Raw genomic sequence first — 18,224 nt, forward strand, 5'->3', positions numbered from 1 at the left:
CGTGATCTAAAATAAACCATCCATAGTCTGCGCTGGAACCTAGGCAACACCCCAACTTGCCATTACCAACAGTGCGTTCTGCGGGACACAAAACGAAAGTTATGTTGGAGTTGAATATCTGGCCATTATAGAACAGCTAGTACAATGGTCTCTGCTAACGCCCTGTCTTTGTAGTAGACCAATCATTTATGGCTATGTACCGGAAGGGGACGGGCGGGAAGTAACTAACAGTAGAGTACTGTTTATACTTTTTCGTTTGTGATTGAGCTGATGTTAAAATGTCCAATGATAAAGTAGCCCATTGGAAAGAACTTTTGAAGAGGAGATTGGCATCTTCAAAAAAGGGTAAACAAGTGAATTTATAATGTCCGCTGTTTAACCGACCAGCCGTTGCCTGGATTGGCTAGCCGTAGCTAGTTAGTGACATTCTGAATTTCTTGCTAGCTTGCTAACCCGCTAACTAGATAGCGGCCTAACTGCATATTCGCAACGTGTGGGACATCGCTACTAGATTACTGCTTAAGAAAGTAGTAACTAATTAAATTTACGAGTTAGCTTACTAACTAACTTACTAACTACTAGTCAAGACGTGACTATAGGTAGTTAGTCTAGTTGTCTAGCCACCAACCTGGGCTGTTGGTTTTGCGAAAAAGACCGATTGCTTTTGCAGAATGTCTTAGTTAACATAGATTATCTGTTAATAATTTGTATTGGATAGCCTGCTAGCTAAGTGTCTTGTGCGTTCAAAGACGGGACTGAATGGTCAAAACTGTAAAGCAAACTACAACAAAAACTAATTGACACGCTGTATGAACGACATGCATCTGATAGTCATAACACATTAAATATTTTATTCCATGTGCTTCTTCACAGATGAGATAACTGAGGAGGAGAAGAAAGAGGAGGAAACCGCCCTGTTCACAAAGTATTACACAGAGTGGAGGGGAGGAGAGAAACGAGACTCCTCGTACAAGGACATACCACGCTTTTACTACAGGGTATGGAGGTGTACGATTCGGAATAATTTGGATGAAAGCTACAATATCGTTCCATATTGTAAACCTACTTTCTTGCGTGTCATGATTTCTTAGGGCAGTTGCCTTCAACTCTGGGGAGCTACCTTGTTTTTCTTCCTTTCCACCCTAAATCAACATCTCAGTCACTGAGTTGTAGGTCAGTTTAGCTCTCATAAATATGTGTCACGTTTAAAAGACAGTGGTCAAAATGAGGCTCCACTCCTCCAGAACCAGCCACTAATTTTTATGGTGTTGAAAACAAACTGATAGATCTCAGAGACTTGGGTTGTAGACCATCAACTAGGGAGCATTTGTGAGGCAGCCACACTTTGGTTGATTGAGGAAGTGATTCAAATCCATCTGATTTCTGTAGCTTCCAGCTGAAGATGAAGTTTTGCTGCAGAAACTACGTGAAGAATCCAGAGCTGTGTTCCTGCAGCGGAAAAGTCGAGAGCTTCTAGACAATGAGGAATTACAGGTAAGAAATAATTCTGTTGTTGTTGGTGGACACAAGCAGAACATTTGCTGATACAACGTATGTGCAAGAGGCCTCCATATGACATTTTAAACAGGCCATTATACACTCACATCTGTCCATATGTATTCTTTTATCCCAGAGCCTGTGGTTTTTGCTGGACAAACACCAGGTACCTCCCATGGCTGGAGAGGAAGCGATGATCAATTATGATAGCTTCTTGAAGGTCGGAGAAAAAGCAGGAGCAAAGTGCAAGTAAGTAGAGAAGATACGTCTTGCAGAAAAATCTAATTGTTAAAGTTCTTTCTGTTTGATAATTTATTGCCTATATAACCCCTGCTGCTGAATGAATTCTTGCAAATCTACCCTGTTTGGAGAGAGTAAGTTATTGAACACTTCCAGTCAGTTTAGGTTTCATGTTAGTCCCATTGTCCACATTCTGAGCTCAGAGGGATGTGTATTGAAGTGCCAGGGTTATATGCAAAATTTCATTTTTATTCAGTCTTCACCTACACACACACACAGTTTGGTTATATAACATCTATTTGGCATTCACTGAAATTAATTTATTAAATTCTGATTTGTTTTATGAAGTGGAGGACACCCAGCAAGGTGCTCGGATTGAGTATTAGCTGTGTGTTGCCCCTCAGACAGGGGGCAGTATTGATCCATTTGGTCATCCATTTGTGAAAATATGGAATATTGCTTAGAGTTGTAATAACAACCTAATTTTGTGTCTCCCCCAACAGGCAGTTCTTCACTGCCAGAGTGTATGCCAAACTCCTTAACAGTGATCCATATGGACGGATATCAATAATGCAGTTCTTTAACTATGTCATGCGAAAAGGTTTGTTTTTAGCACAACCATTCCTCTTGGCAGTTCTTTTTAGCATATTGTATAAAAGTGTGAATAACTTAAATTCCCATTGTTGTAATTATTCAAGTCTATGTCCAGCTCATTCAGTGATTATAAGTTCAGATGACGTAAGATGACAAAATGCTGTCTTGTGGTGTTAGGAGAAGTATTTTGAATGTAAATAACATCTTCCAGCATTTCATGAATATTAAGTACTGCAAAAGTTTGTCCAGTTTTCTGTTAAGTGACCAAAACGTAGAAAGTCCTTTTAACCTTGACCTTGATATCTATATTATGTCATAAACACTGTTTTTGAATCATTAGAGTATGTCTGTGCTGTAACTGATACAAATCTGGTACAAAATGTTTCTCCAGTTTGGCTTCACCAGACCAGGATCGGGCTGAGTTTGTATGACGTAGCAGGACAGGGCTACCTCCGGGAGTCGGTATGTGTTCGCAAAAATCTTTAACATTTTCATTCGTTTGTTCCCCAATAATTTCAGTCAGTAATGTAGTATTGTTATGCTGATATATAGAAAGGAGTTGTATGTTCATGATGCCTGTCTAGGTCTGTGTCAAGTGTCTTCTCTGTCTGCTGTCACTTTTCTAAGCACAGGATGTGAAACTTAATAGGAGCAGTGACCTTGGCGTCTAAGCCCTCTGCTGAACTGCCTGCCCAGCTAGCACAATCTAGCTCTTCCAGCATCTCGCTCTGGCAGTGTTTCCTTTTTTTGGCTGCTGTTGTGGCAAAATGTGTTCACAGAGATTTATTCAAGGGTGCAGGAGACGGGGCTAGTATCTCCAAGGTTCAGGTTAGATTAGAGAGTTTCCTTTTCAGACCTAGATGGTCTGTGTGTAGCAACATAGACACAACGAGAATAAATGTGTTATGAGAGTGTCATGCATTTGTACAGTCATACTGTAATTACATTGTTCCTTTCAATGGCGCATTTTGCTGATGTGACATTAAACAGGGAATTCTTTACTGGAATTCTTAAGCAACTTTTGCTTTTATTCAGTTCCTATTTTTTGCCCTTGCCCCAGTTTTCCTGGTCAGAGTGCCTTGAGGCAGTAAAGTGAAAGCCAGTCTCTCCTGTCCTATATCTGAGCCTCTAGCTTGTATTTCACTTGACAGGATCTGGAGAACTACATTCTAGAGCTCATCCCCACCCTACCTCAGTTGGACGGCCTGGAGAAGTCCTTCTACTCATTCTATGTGTGCACGGCGGTCCGCAAGTTCTTCTTCTTCCTGGACCCCCTGCGCACTGGTTCGTATGTCCTTACTCTCTTCTATACACCTCTCAAAAGCATAGTTCAGAGACTTCATTCATCTCTCACCTACTACATACAGTACCAGTCAAAGGTTTGGTTGGACGTTTTATTCTTTACTTGCATTTTATATTTCATTCTTTGCTTATCTTATATTTTAGATTCTTCAAAGTAGCGAAGAGTATTTTTTAAATTATTTTTTTGGAAAGGAATTCATACATAAACATACATCAACTATATTATTTATATTTGTCTAAGAAACAAATATCAAGTATTTAAGTCTAAGTCTTTAGGTCGAAATGTCTGGAATGCATTTTTCCCATTATCTCAGTCAAGTGAATTAAGGAAAATACCAGTAGAAGTTTAGATGCACCTAATTTGTCTGTGTGGAATCTCAGCATGATAATGGAAACCTGTGTGACATGTTAGTGTAAATACCTTCCACCATCTCTGTCTCTGATATTTATCACCCACACAAGACTGCATTAAAACTGTGTGAGCTGGGAGTAGATATGTGGTGTAACTACAAAGTGAGGTAGAGTAACTGTTTTCTGACATTTGACAGCTGAGGTCAGTGAGTGGCCTGCTGCTGTCTCAGGGATGTTACCTGAAGTGACCGAAGGCTCTGTTACTCGGTCTTTTAGCTTAGTTTGGCTGTTTAGCTGGTGTGCGTGCTCTCCCTCACAGAACAGCACAGGCATGATGAGATTGTGATCAGGATAATTGAAATTAATTTCAGATCTAAGATCTTGGCACAGCTCCTGGAACATTTTTATCTGTGGTAATGAGAGGGGAAGAGAAGAGTATTGTTCTCCCCTGTGTCATGGTTTTGTGTTATTTGCTTTCTGACACTGTATATTGTGTATTGTGATTTATTTCACCTTTGTGTCCTCAGGAAAAATAAAAATTCAAGACATCTTGGCTTGCAGTTTTTTGGATGATCTTTTGGAGGTATGTCTTTGCTGATGTGTGCTTTTTATGTGAAGAAGGGCATTCAGAAGACACCATTTCTACTGTGAATTTCTTCATCATTGCTATCCTAAGAATATACACTACCTATTATTCATGGTCTTTAATTTGTTTTTCTCTTCATCTCAGCTTAGAGATGAAGAACTGTCTAAGGAGAGTCAGGAGTCTAACTGGTTTTCGGCCCCCTCTGCTCTGCGAGTGTACGGTATGCAGACATCCCCTCCGAGCCATCTTCCCTTTGACTTGTGTGGCGTCAGAAAGCCTGTAATTGTACTGTGTGCTAAAAGGCTGTCCTTGTATCGCCCCATGGCAGGTCAGTACTTGAATCTGGATAAGGACCACAATGGGATGCTGAGCAAGGAGGAGCTGTCTCGCTATGGCACTGGAACCCTGACTGATGTCTTCCTGGACCGCGTCTACCAGGAATGCCTCACTTATGATGGAGAAATGGTACAGTCAGTAGAGAATCAATATTTGTATACAATTACTGTTCTTTAAGGCATTCTATAGTTTTGTATTTGCTGCTGTTAATGCATGATGAAATAAAAAGTTTCCTTTTGTCATAAAGGGTTAATAGTAATAATAATATATTTTCTTTTACCATTGTAGAGTACTGCACAAGGTCTGCATTAAAAATAACACAAAACAAAGAACAAAAACTGAAAGAATACTGTAGGAAAACATGTAACAATGGTTAAGCCAAAAAATACAAAACTCTAAATAGACTCTAAATAGAAATACAAAACAGCACAGTGGATGCATCTCCACCAAACTGTATGGAGCAGCCTGTAAGCACATGGTAATTTCAAATACAGCATTTTTCTGTGTTTGGGGATTGCATTAACTGTCACTGATGTCCTAGAATTTTGAACCCTATGTACTGCTTTTGCTCACCGTCAGGACTACAAGACCTACCTGGACTTTGTGCTGGCTTTAGAGAACAGAAAGGAGCCGGCTGCTCTCCAGTACATCTTCAAGCTGCTAGACATGGAGAACAAGGGCTACCTCAACGTGTTTGCGCTCAATTACTTCTTCAGGGTGAGTGCTGAGGGCTCTCGGGTCAGAGCGGTTTACAAGGCCGTTACCACATGATGTATATAGTGCAGAGAAGCTGTAAAAACAAGGGGGTAGTTGCAGAACAGCAAGTCACACATCAGTCCTTCAGCACGGACAGACAAGCACATGACGCTGACAGCCATAATTTTGTGAGTGCCCTAGCCCTGCGTTCCAGCAAAACCCTGTCCCAGCGGTGTGTATTAAAATATCTTAATTTAGCACAGCTGCCCTCAGATTAAGGCCACTGTTACGACCACTCCAGTGATTACAATTAATCTTTCCTCTCCCTTGTATCAGCCACATTTGGGTAAAGTCTAGCCTTGGCACCCATAAATCCCTGAATCTTCTGTCAGACTCAGTTTGTTAGGAGCCATCCCCCGGGCGCAGAATGCAGACTCTGTTTGAGTCTGAAAAGACTTCCAGTGAGGGAAGCGTGGCTGTCCTTTCAAACGCCACCGTGGAACAAAATCGGCTCTGTCTCTCGTCCCCCGGCCATCCGGTGTCCTCACATGTAAGACGGCCTTTGTGTCTCTTACAGTAACTGGGTGAGAGCGTAACTGTGGCCTTTTGCTGAGGGGAGAGAGAAACTGCTTTTACTGCACAGAGGGGTTTATATTCAGAGCAGGTGCTAGGCAGGGCTTTGTTTATTGACCTTTTGAAAGTATAACTGTGTTTTCTTTCCCAGTCTGTTCCTTTAGTGTACCAAAGAGGACTCAGATTGGAATTAAGGATATTTTCTTTCATTGCAAGGGAATTTGTAAACTTAACCCTATTCTCCAACCTTTCAGTTACTCCAATTAATATGACTCCTGTATGGACTACATCCGATCTTGTTGACTTGAATGTTAAGCCTCCTGCAAATGCATTTTAGTTCCTTGTAGTTTCATTTCACTGGAGATGATTAGTCAAACTCAGCTGTCTTTTGACCTTTGTCACCAGGCCATCCAGGAGCAGATGAAATTGCACGGGCAGGAACCAGTGTCTTTCCAGGATGTCAAGGTGGGTACAAATTTGGCTGTTTCCAGTCTCCGGGCAAAATAAAAGGAAAAGGTTTCCTCATGGACTTTTTTCACATGCCAGTTTTCATTGCCACTGCAACTGAAAAGAGGTTTTCTTATATGCCAGGATGAGATATTTGACATGGTGAAACCCAAGGACCCGTACAAGATAACCCTCCAGGACCTGGTGACCAGCAGCCAGGGAGACACAGTCAGCAGTATCCTCATTGACCTGAACGGGTTCTGGACATACGAGAACAGAGAAGTGCTTGTGGCCAATGACAATGACAGCAGTGCAGATCTGGATGACACATGACACTGCTGGTGACTGGACTTCATGGCAGGAACACCAGCTCTGCCTTCACAGAAATGTTCACAAGAAGGATTATATGTGGATAAACTCCCACACTCGAGTAGAGAAATATGACAAATGACAATACTAGAGTTGTATTGTTATTACGTTTATTAAGCTGTATTATGTACAAAATAAGCATTTATTTCCAAAATAATTACAAAAAAAGCCTTCAGTTGGAAGATTTGCATAAATAAAACCTTTTTTTTTTATAAACAATGAGAGTGTGTTAAACTCATTTTGTAAATAGATGTAAAGTACTGTGATTAATTACAGTAAGTGCAAACTTACGGACATTTTTCCTTCAAGAACACTCATGTTTCATGATAGGACTCCCTCTGTACTGTGAAGAAAACTGCTGTGTGAATAACATAACTGCAGCTATGTTCAATGACAAAATTTAACCCTGACAAGGCTGTGCAATGCCATACTGTATTTTAGTGTACATGGCTACTTTAACAATGAAGAAACAACTTTCAGTGAAAAGATTAAGCCAGTAAAGGCTAGGTTCCTATCACTACTTTAAAACTAACATGTCCCTTTTACCACCGCAAAACAATTGCATGCTTCCTACTTCCTAACATCCATTCAGAGAGAATGTTGTCCATGGTTTATAAAGGCTGTTATTGTCAAACATTTCACTAAGATTGAAAGGGCCAGCTGAACTTATATTATATTTAAGTGTCAGAACATTTTAATGCAAATGATTTTTGCCAAGTGTCATATTGGCAGTGTCATTTCAGACTTGGCCAAAGAGGACAGTAGAATGGATTGACTCCAGCATCAGGGATACAAGCTTTGGTTTCTTCAGACAGTGCTTTACTCCCTTTGAAATGTTACACCAAACTTGCACAGATTTGCACAGGATTTTAATCACTTTTACTTTTGGCCGTAAAAGTGGTTGCGAAATGAGATATGTAGTGTTCCATCCATATCAAATTAGCTGCTTTATGTCATAGTACAGTGTCACTTAAATAGTACAATAATGAGGCCATCCTCGAAAGCCAGTCCTGTCATTGTAGGACAAACATTTCTAAGGTAATTCACATTATTAGAAGATTTTTAGCAAACTGATTCCATCATGCATTAATGACAAATCCTTTGGCTCTTTGCTTCCTACATCAAACTACACATAGACCTGCATACTGAAGTTAAAACTTGCCCTTCATTATCAGACAGCACATTCTCCTCAAAACTCTCAGCATGAAGGCAACTGGAATTTGACAAAAGTATTACACAGGGCTGTTTAGGGTACACGTGTGACAGACAGTACCTCTACATCAGCTCACACAGGTGCATATTCAAACAAGAGACCATTATAGCCATAAAAAAGATCACTACGTAAGTTTCAACCAATAAGTTTGTGACAAAAATAATAAAATGCGTGTATGTGAAAATGACTTCTTTGCAAAAAATTTTGTTAGGTGGGGATGGGGGCGGGGACTCTGTTAGTGTCATTCATGGCATGAGGCTCTTTCTCCAGTTCAAAAGTGATATTTACAAAGGAGGCGGAGCCCTCCGGCTGTTCAGTCATTGGCTCCTGACCCTCCTGGCTCTGCTGCTCCTCAAAGCGACGCTCTGCCTCCTCAGACAAGCGGTTATCCTCCTCTTCCTCTTCCTCCTGTGAGCACATTCCATCATCTTAATGTTAACAAAAGCAATTTTTATTTGTTCATATACGGTAATTCATTCTCATTGTTAAGGACAAGTCAAAATATGCAATTATGTTTATCATAAACAATTTTACTGTACTTAAAGTTTTACAAAGTTTACATAAAGTCACATATTCTCATCATTTCATATAGCTTGATTTTCACTGGTGAAATTGAGGTGAGACACCTTTCTTATATAATTCATCTTGAATTTGACCCAATATCCCCTGGCTCAGGTCCCCTTAGCGTTATGCCACACATTGCCCAATGCCCCACAGGCCTGTTCCATGTTTGCACGCGCATTTTATTTCCTGTGTCCTTTCAAATTCCTCCCACTGTCAGTATTTACACACCTCTTTCTTCATCCTGTAGTACTCGTCAATCGCATACTGGTACTTGGGTGACGTGACGCCAAAGAACGAGGCCATCCTCTCTCCAACATAATCACAAACTGAAATTCACAAACAGCCAAAAATGTGTAAGAGAGCAGACACTTGCAAGGTAGTGGATAGTTGTGTCAGACAGTTGAAGGTACATTCTGTATGCAAACTTTCTACAGAAATATAGAAACAGGTCATATCGAAACACTAATTTAATCATACAAAATAGTGCTTTAGCACCAAATATCAAATAATTACCTGAGATAGTGGAGGTGGCAACTCTCCACATGTAGAACCAAAAGTATGGCCCCCAGGTCAACTTCGACTGGAAGAAGAATATTTAAAATTAGAAATCTGCCACAGCACACAACATGGCATCTCTTGCAATATGACCTGGTACTAAACTTTTGCTTGTGAAGGCACAATTGCACACTCACTGGGTCAACTGTAGACATCAGATCCTTCTTCTCTGGCTCCTCCTCTTCCTCCTCATCTGTACTGTACTCCTCCATGGTCTCCCCGCTGGCAAAGTAGATGGTCCTGCGGGGTAATTTCTGCTTCTTCTTCTTCCCCAGGTCTCCCAACTCCACATTCTCAAAGTCCTTCCCACCACCAGAGATCTGTCAGCACACAAGGTATCATCATTTTACCTTCTGCGTCATTCAGCAAATGACACACTATTACTACCTCCATGAACAAACATTAAAATTAGAAGCAGTCTATATTGTTATCTCAAAGTACAGTAATATACTACAAGAATTATATGGATATATTTCAGGCAACAGCATGGTGTCATGGTAAGGAGCAGGGCTAGTAACTTTAAGGTAATTTGGGTTTGATTTGGTTCCCCTTTGGTGCACTGCTGTTGTACCCTTGGACAAGGTACTTAACCCCATTGCCTCAGTAAATATCCAGCTGTGTGCATGAATAAAAATTGTTTGTCACTCTGGGTAAGTGTCTGCTAAGTGACTATAATGTCCTTAATATTTATTATTACAATATTAATGGATTTTTTGCTACAGAGACCATGACAGGTCAAACAATGGTCGGTGGGGTTTTTCAAGAATGTTTAATTCATGAAATTTTCTTTCACTAACTTCCCAAAGGTAAACTACCACTATTTCTCCTACTAAAGATCATGTACCGACCATAAGAAACCCACAATAAAGGCCTACACTTGAAATTACTCTTGCTTTCCAAATCATGGAGAAGTAGTTCAAATTATTACGTCATCTAAACTTGTTTTACCAGTACTCATGTTTACAGTTCCGGCCCTAAAACCAAACCCCACACACAGGGAAAAACACCCACATCCGCACTTGCCAGTTAGTTAATGATTTTGCGGGAGAGCAAGAAAAGAGTTCCTTTGTTTGTAGAAGTATCAGCCATGTACTGGAGAAGTTATGTGATGATGTCTACTAATTTTCGAAAGCTGCTTTACATCCTGATACCCCACCATACATGCGACTGTCATGGAATCTGGCTAACTACCTCGCCACAAACCGGTTTTATTTCTGACGAATGTCTCAGCAATTAGCTACCCTGGCTAGCTACACTGTTGCTACAAGGAAACAGTACTAGAAACAATTACACTGACCACAGCAAACTATCTAACTGCAACATATGGTCATATCAATACATCTACATTTTAAAATAACAAACCTATTATCTAAAACAATCTCAACTCTTCACCTTTTCTACGTCCATGTTCTGTCCCAAAGACACGTTGATGTTCGTTAGATAAAGAGAGAGCTCAGCCATCTCCCTCTTCTCAACGCTCTGAACTCGTCTGTTGTTGATCCTTTTCCGTGCTGAAAAAACGGACATGACGTACGTCAATAAGGTACCTCCTTTTAAAGGAACGGACAGCGACAAAACCAATAGCGTATGGCAATTCATGCTGTACTGCATGTCAAAAAAGTACCACGAGAATCGTACATGTACTGTACGAGAAGAATCCTCATGGGAATTTTGTATATTGCTTTGACGTCAGTTACATGAGTCAGTTTGATAACCTGATCACACATCACTCCATCAGTAATATACAGATAGAAACTAGCTATTGCATAGAAAAACGTTGTTGTTCGGGACTTTAAAATTCAAGTTTAATTAGCAATATTAAGACAATCTGAAAAGACATGATCTACGTTGGTATGCGAGGTACATGGTGCTGTAGGCGTGTTCACGCAGGTTGGCTCTGGTAAGTTGCGTAATACTTAACGACTGAAGAGGTGATTCAGAGATGCATAAGGCCAACAATATTTGATAAATGAGGTTAACTAGTACAACAATTCTGCAATAAATTCACAAGAGAGATACAGCAATACGAGACTGCACAAATGCGGGAAGATGTGTTGTTCATGCAGGGGATCCAAGCTGCAAACTGAAGAGGAAATCTTTAGTCTACGACAGAAGATGGGGAGTGACTCCGCAGTGTGGGCTGGCATGGGACGCTGTTCCCACATTGGGGACAGAGGTATATGAAAAAGAAATGACTTTTAAAGGAAGCAGGATGGTTAATAAATGAGTAATGGTTAATAAGAACAACTATTTTGAAATGAACAGAGCGAAATGAGTGATGAAGTTGCATGACACAAGAGGGAGAGACAATTCAACCTGAGAAAAAAAATCTATATTAATTCATTGGGGTGCATAATGAACGAGTGCCAGCGAAAGGAAAAGTACAATATTGCAACTTTATTAAACTGACAGCAGCATTTTACTTGAAAATTATGATTTTGTCAACTTTGTTTATATGCTATGACAGCTTATTTCAAAATCTCCATTGAGTTTGTAACATATTTAATGCCATGCTCATTAAGTTGTGTTTAAGTTAACATTTAAATTCAAAATTACAACAGGATGGAAATCATTCGAATGCATTTAACTATAAAATGGAACAAATACGCATTCATCTTGACCCCCCCCCCCCTTAAAAATTGATTTACATGCAAAACAATTTTTGTGACATTCATTACAGATCCACACCAACTAATGTGTTAGCTTTAAAACCGAGCTAAAATGCAGAGATAGACGATGGAACTTCTCCCCCTGCAGAAAATATTGTGGTATAGCAAAAATAACCAGGTTTTGGATTAAACCATCTGAATAGATGTGCCTAGTAATTTGTTATTGCATGATAATTACTTTAGCCCACCTATAGTTTTAAATTATGAAATTATACAATAATTTAAAACATTCATATAGAATAAAACATATGTTTTCGTTTTTATAAGGCTATTTGAGTAAATGTAATATTGTGAGTATTTTTCAGTCACCCCCATTGCGGGAGGGGCGTGGTGCGGTCCAATAGTATTGAAGGGAAAGCTGCTATGCGATGTTTGTTTTCAGTGGAGGCGAAGGGGGCCAAATTAGTGTTGCGGTCGAGCTGCTTGTGTCCCAGAACCTTTCAACGGTTAACTGATTTTTCGCTTTTCCAAGTGTAACAGCCTATTAATCGTACGGCCATGGCTCTGTGCGGGGGTGTCGGAGCCTCGGCCTTACCTAGCGAGCTAATTGTCCACATATTTTCCTTCTTGTCCGCTCGGGACAAGCTCCGGGCCTCGGCTGTGTGCTCTCGGTGGAGGGAGTGTCTGTTCTACCCAGCGCTGTGGACCGAGCTCAAGCTGCGGGTCGGCGGTGGCACAAACGGCAGCGGCTCCGGCATAGACGAGACCCCGAAACTGGAATTCCTCATGCGGAAAATCGGCTGCTTCGTGCGGGAGCTGCAGCTGGAGTTTGCTCCAGTGGAAGGATACCTCAGCCCCCTGCACGGTGTGGAGGGTAGGATGGAGCCTGCTGAAAGCGACCCGCAGTTCGCTGATCGTTGGAAGGATGCGATGAACACTTACCTGGACCAGGTGTTATGTGTGCTAAACAGCATTCGGAACAACAGGTAATGTGCTAGCCAAAAGGACTAGCCACAACCAGCCATTTTAAAGTAAACTGCGTCAGTAGCTGCTGTTAGCTCGCTGCTAGGTTATTGCTTGCTAGCTATAAACAAACCCTTGTCATTACGTAATGGTGCCCTAAGTTTGCTTTAACTATGGAATAGATATTTCTATAATGGGCATTGGTAATAATCTCCACATTTCTGGATATTACTGATTGTTTGCATAATTCAGGAAAGCACCAAACAGGTTCCTCTCGCTGGTTTTTACTCCACAGCGGTTCCTATTGGTAGTTAGGTGCATGGCTGCAAGACGCAAACAAATATATGTATATTTTTTCTGTCCGTAACTAACCGTGTATTCATAGCACAGAAACTGGAGGTAATATTTTTCATGATGTCAGTTTTATCCGAGAATATAGTAACCTTGAAATGCATCCAGGTCTAAGAAAAATATCGAGGTTTAGCCAATTAATAATATGATTCAAATTTGTAGTTTGTTCAGGGATAAGGTGGTATCTACGTAGCATTATGACTTTTATAGGGTTACACCGTTCTGGTTTAAGAGATAATGTGTGTCATAGGTGTAGTCTATAGCTAGTAAGTACGTTGATCCCATTCTATTCCATTGTATCCGGACTTGCCTAACATGAGGGAATTTTAGCGATTTAGAGGTGCGACCATTCCACTAGATGTAGGTGATTTTTCTTGGCCTAAACATTCCGACCTCAAAGTAATCGCCCTTAAATATTTTCTGTGGGAAATATCTGGTTGCAGCAGTAACGGTATAGGATGCAATGTTTCAGTTTTTCACCTTTGTGCTTTTGATAATATTGGACAAGAGCACATTTTCGTTTTGTTGGGAAACCTCTAGATTTTTTTTGGCAGAAAGAGGAACGCTTGGTTTAGTGGCATACAGCACACGGATGGTCAAAGCGTATAGTAAAAGGCTAGTTCTGCGAAAATGATGAAAGATCGGTTTCGCTGGTGACTTCTAGCACAGTTCTACCATACTCAGTAATTTAGTTTCAAGTCATGGTGGCAAGTATTCCTGCATTATTTTTAAGGATTTTAATCGTTTCTCATATTTTGCTTTTGTGGCAGTAGCATGTTGTTTCCAGAAAAATTCTGTAGTTGAATAACTCTTGAAGAAATTAATGTGTTTGTGTCGCAGTGTTAAAAAGTCCAGTGTTTCTTTGTTTCAAAGGATTTGAAGTGAAATTGCGTGGGTCACACTTTCTTTGCAGAAACCTTCAGAAGCTGAGTCTGTATGGAGACACCTGCATCCTCCAGGACGAGGGCATTTTGGACAGCTCCCACCTCCATCAGGTTGACCAAGGAAGCAAGAAAATCAAAGAGTGAGTTATTGGCGTAAAATGGAAGTTTATTCTCAAACAGCTTGGGCATGCTTTACTTCAACGCTTCTCTCCTTTGTTCAGGATCCAGCAGCTGTTTGAGGAAGTCCTGGCCAACAGCAGGCGGGTGAAGTGGCTGTCCTCGGCCTTCATGCTCGGCATGGTGACCCCGAGCTCCCTTGCGGCGATGTCCAACCCCAGCGCCACCTCCTTAGAGCACCTGAGCCTGCTGGATAACCAGCTGCCCTCACTGGTCCCCGCCATCGAGATGGAGCGCCTGCTGAACCTGCGCTCCCTGGCCCTGGACTTCTGCGACTTCACCTCCGACATGTGCCGCCTTCTCTCCAGGAGCGACCACATGCCCCTGCACCGCCTCTCCCTGCTGATCAACGGCACCGCCCTGGCCGGCAAGTCCCTGGACGGCACGGCCAGCGAGGACGACTGGAAGGCCCTGGTGCGCCACAGCGGCAACCTGCGCGTCTACGTCATGGCGCTGGACGTGCGCAGCCAGGACCTGCTGACGGTGCTGAAGCCCAGCCTGCCCCTGGAGAGGATCCACTTCGACAGCTACTCCACCTGCACCAGCGTGGCCACCGTGGAGCTCATCTCCCTGCAGTACCACAAGACCCTCACGCACTTCATCCTCATCCGGGACGAGGCCGGCTTCCCGGACCTCAGCGACAACCGCAACGAGGACCCGCTGGTGCTGCTGGCCTGGCGCTGCATTCATCTCTCTGTCCTTGTCATCCACGGTGAGTACAGCTAAACGAAGGATTTGCCTTCGGGCTGTTAAAATGGATTTATTTGTATTTTTGCCAAAATGATCGTTTGGCTGTTTTGTTGGAAGGTGAACATTGCATGATATCCAGGATGCTTTTATAATCCATTTTAATCCTTCAGAATTGAAACCAAAATAATGTGTTGTCTTGATCATCCATGATCATCATTCATCCTTGAGGACAGACAGCAGGACTGTCTGACGTAAAGGAGTCAGATGGCCTTTGGGACTAATTATGAAAACGGTGAACGGTCATACTGGTCATGTGGCCTCACAGGTCATCACAATCCCAAACTGACCTCGACCTCTTTCAGTTTTAATGATGAATTGCTGTTGTCTCGTAATTTGACCGACCTGTGTGGTCCCGGCTGAATGGTGCGTTTCTTCCAGCCAGAGTGGGTATAGGAAAGGAAATACTGCGGGTGTGACTCTTGTGAATGTCCTGGCTTGCAGGTTACACGGTGTGGGCCCACAATCTCGTCGCCATCTCCCGCCTGCGCGGCTCCAACCTGAGGGTGCTGGCGGTGTCGGAGGAGAGCATCGACTTCGACCCGGACCCGGTCTTCTACCTGGAGGAGGACCCCGTGCACAACCTCATCAAGGAGGTGTCCCTTGGGCTGGGCCGCGTCTGGCACCCCATGATGGACACCAGCATCGTCCTGAGCGAGCCCTTCCAGCACTTCTACAGGGAGATGCAGAGCTTCAGCGAGGGCATGTAGCCCCTCCTGTATTTAACATCCACGCTTAATGCTTCTTTACATAATGGGCCCTGTTTCTTTTTTTTTTTTTTTTTCTTTCTGTAGCGTGAACTAACCCTTTATACGTGCTGTGTTTAATCAGTATTAGCTCTATATTTATATCTATCTATATATCTTGCTTCTTAGTAGGAGAGTATAGTCGGGTATTGGTTTAGTAGCTAATGAGTGAGTGAGTGAAGGGCTTTATCATGGCTAGCTTACAAGATGTATGCTGTGTTTTTTGTTTGTTGGTTTCTGATAGGGGAGTGTAGAGTTGCAGAGTAAGCTAAGTCTATCAGCTTATCCGTCCCTGCCTTTGAGATAGCTGAATTCTTCATACTCATTTACCTTTCCGAAGGTTTGAGTCTTCCGGCCGAGGACGGAGCTCTGATGGACACTAGTACAGCCCTTCAGCCTTCTGTTCATTTTTTTTTTTTTTTTTTTTACCTTATAATTGTTATTTTTGAACTGTTGATATGTACGGGACAAAGATCCTGCTGGTTTTCTAACCCGAAAGTACAGACGCACTGGTGGTCAAGCTCTGTCCTCTCTCGAAACAGATAGCATAGCAGAGGTTGGCATCTCACTCCGCTGCGCAGTTCAGCAGGTCCTCTGGGGCTCTCTGTCAGTGGTCCTGCAAAGAGGATCGCCCGTTAAGACGCCGCAGACCTTTCTTAAAAACCCTCTCGATCCGTCTCAGGTAGGCGCCACACACGATGATGGTGATGATGATGTATGAAGCAATCAGCCAGTCTGTTCGTTTTATTTATTAGTCTTGAGTCACAGTTGCCTTGAACATCCCCCCCTTGTTGCTAATATCAAGGTTCTGGAGCATTTCATCCGCTGAGCTTGGGACAGAGGAAGAAATCAGTTTGCTTGTTCCATATCTCAGGAATCTGGCACTTGTGGTATTTTTACAATGAAGGCTTTGTCTTGTGCTGTTTGGGGCATGTGTGCCTGGGGGCTGAATACTGTGTGTATTGAAAAGCTCTTCCAAAACACGCTTTCAAGGTTGTTGGTTTGTTTTTTTTTTTTTTCTATTGCTCTTTTTTCCCTCGCTTTAGTTTTAAGAAGTTAACATCTATAATGTGTGTCTGTAAGACTTTTAAAATGATTTTTCTATCGTGTATTTGCTGTTTTAAGGCTCATAGAAGAGGGAATCTGGTGCTTGCATAGTATTAGAATGTGAATGTGAAGCCAACAGTCTTTTAAATGGCAAACATGGATGTTTTCTTGAGTCCCCATTTATGGCATATCTCTTTATTCTTGCTTGTCTGAATTACGGTGGAGACTTGTTGTTGCACAATAGAGTATATATCTTCAGAAGGGTTATTTCACCGTTTTCGTATTACAGCTGTGTGTATCTCCCAATTGTTAAGCCCTGAGAATTCATTCCTAATCCGAGGGCGTTGCTCGATGGTTTGGTTCTGAAAGCTATTGCGTTTGTGGAAAATCGTTGCTTTAGATCTGTGCTAACCTATTGGACCAACCAAAGTGTTCACAGACTACTTGATTCAGGAACAGTCTGACAACATTCAGTTCTGACAACAGAAGTATGCAAATGGTTTAAGTACTTACCTGTTTTGTTTAGAATATGAATTTTTTTCCTCACGTCCAAAAAAAAAACCTTTCAGTCAACCAGTGAGATCTGATGAGCTGTTCGGCAGCTCAAGTGTGTGAATTGCATGCAAAGTTCCTCTCTAAGTGAACATACAGCTTGCAGATATTGCATGTGGAGCAAAGATACGGGAAAAAAGAATGATGAAAAAGATGCATGTAAAGAGGGATTATTTTATTTGTTTAAATTCCCATTTCTATTTTAGTACCACACCAAAAAAGAAAATAGTAGATCATTATATATTTGGAAATGAGTATTGTGTACATGTGCGTAACAGGAGTGGGTAATATTCAGTCAGGAAGATATGACAATGCCAGTTGTTACAATCTGTTAGCTAATAACTGCTCATGCTGTGCCTAAACCCAGATAGCTTTCATTTCAAACCTGTGTTTTGTGTTTGTTTCAAATGGACGAATCAATGTGTAGTACAGCATTTTGTTTTAGAAGCATCAGTGTTTTTTTTTTTTTTTTTTCTTTTGTTACGTTACTGAAGTACATACATCAGAAGGGGGTGTGTGTGTAAGAATTAAGGTGTACCATTTTCTCACCAGTGAACAACAGGAAACAGCCTTTCTCAGGGTTATTGTCAGGCTAGGAGGAGGAGTTCAACAGCTCAGGCCTCGAATATGAAAGCATGTAATGAAAAAAAAGAACCTTTTCTCAACAAAGTCACTGGATTTTTACTTCTGTCAGCGTCTGCGTCAGCTGCCAAAGATCAAGGTAATACAACCCTATCAAAGTGCCCACATGCTGGCAGGGGGCAGGCCAACGACTGGCCGGCCAAGGCAAACTACTACTAGATTTACGTACTAAGAAGTTGAAGT

General features: G+C 41.8%; 3 protein-coding genes across 3 annotated transcripts; 2 read left to right on the forward strand and 1 right to left on the reverse strand.

Moving 5' to 3' along the window:
- Positions 1 to 213: 213 nt before the first annotated feature.
- Positions 214 to 7,072, forward strand: ppp2r3c (protein phosphatase 2, regulatory subunit B'', gamma). Its single transcript, XM_036542930.1, has 13 exons — positions 214 to 345; positions 874 to 998; positions 1,390 to 1,494; positions 1,634 to 1,746; positions 2,241 to 2,338; positions 2,723 to 2,793; positions 3,483 to 3,615; positions 4,512 to 4,567; positions 4,715 to 4,790; positions 4,899 to 5,035; positions 5,486 to 5,623; positions 6,581 to 6,640; positions 6,767 to 7,072. Exons 1-13 carry the CDS (start codon positions 279 to 281, stop codon positions 6,953 to 6,955), a joined length of 1,368 nt encoding a protein of 455 aa, XP_036398823.1. The 5' UTR covers positions 214 to 278; the 3' UTR covers positions 6,956 to 7,072.
- Positions 7,073 to 7,239: 167 nt separating this feature from the next.
- Positions 7,240 to 10,825, reverse strand: fam177a1 (family with sequence similarity 177 member A1). The gene is made up of 5 exons (XM_036542931.1): positions 10,716 to 10,825; positions 9,461 to 9,643; positions 9,282 to 9,348; positions 8,997 to 9,094; positions 7,240 to 8,612 (listed from the first exon to the last, which is right to left on the reverse strand). Exons 1-5 carry the CDS (start codon positions 10,782 to 10,784, stop codon positions 8,412 to 8,414), a joined length of 618 nt encoding a protein of 205 aa, XP_036398824.1. The 5' UTR covers positions 10,785 to 10,825; the 3' UTR covers positions 7,240 to 8,411.
- A 1,559-nt stretch (positions 10,826 to 12,384) lies between these two features.
- On the forward strand, positions 12,385 to 15,865 carry LOC118787527 (F-box only protein 33). The gene is made up of 4 exons (XM_036543116.1): positions 12,385 to 12,918; positions 14,160 to 14,270; positions 14,352 to 15,019; positions 15,499 to 15,865. Exons 1-4 carry the CDS (start codon positions 12,491 to 12,493, stop codon positions 15,762 to 15,764), a joined length of 1,473 nt encoding a protein of 490 aa, XP_036399009.1. The 5' UTR covers positions 12,385 to 12,490; the 3' UTR covers positions 15,765 to 15,865.
- The last annotated feature ends 2,359 nt before the right edge of the window (positions 15,866 to 18,224 follow it).

Source organism: Megalops cyprinoides, chromosome 12 (genome assembly GCF_013368585.1).
Source record: "Megalops cyprinoides isolate fMegCyp1 chromosome 12, fMegCyp1.pri, whole genome shotgun sequence".
NCBI classification, from domain to species: domain Eukaryota; kingdom Metazoa; phylum Chordata; class Actinopteri; order Elopiformes; family Megalopidae; genus Megalops; species Megalops cyprinoides.

Excerpts from the sequence above, each read along its gene's own strand:
- ppp2r3c (XM_036542930.1), top strand. The coding sequence starts at position 279 with ATGTCCAATGATAAAGTAGCCCATTGGAAAGAACTTTTGAAGAGGAGA. Across the intron at positions 1,495-1,633 it reads TAGACAATGAGGAATTACAG|AGCCTGTGGTTTTTGCTGGA; the intron begins GTAAGAAATAAT and ends CTTTTATCCCAG. Across the intron at positions 1,747-2,240 it reads AAAGCAGGAGCAAAGTGCAA|GCAGTTCTTCACTGCCAGAG; the intron begins GTAAGTAGAGAA and ends CTCCCCCAACAG.
- fam177a1 (XM_036542931.1), bottom strand. The coding sequence starts at position 10,784 with ATGGCTGAGCTCTCTCTTTATCTAACGAACATCAACGTGTCTTTGGGA. Across the intron at positions 9,349-9,460 it reads TGATGTCTACAGTTGACCCA|TCGAAGTTGACCTGGGGGCC; the intron begins GTGAGTGTGCAA and ends TTCTTCTTCCAG. Across the intron at positions 8,613-8,996 it reads ACTACAGGATGAAGAAAGAG|GAGGAAGAGGAAGAGGAGGA; the intron begins GTGTGTAAATAC and ends ATGTGCTCACAG.
- LOC118787527 (XM_036543116.1), top strand. The coding sequence starts at position 12,491 with ATGGCTCTGTGCGGGGGTGTCGGAGCCTCGGCCTTACCTAGCGAGCTA. Across the intron at positions 12,919-14,159 it reads AACAGCATTCGGAACAACAG|AAACCTTCAGAAGCTGAGTC; the intron begins GTAATGTGCTAG and ends CTTTCTTTGCAG. Across the intron at positions 14,271-14,351 it reads GGAAGCAAGAAAATCAAAGA|GATCCAGCAGCTGTTTGAGG; the intron begins GTGAGTTATTGG and ends TCCTTTGTTCAG.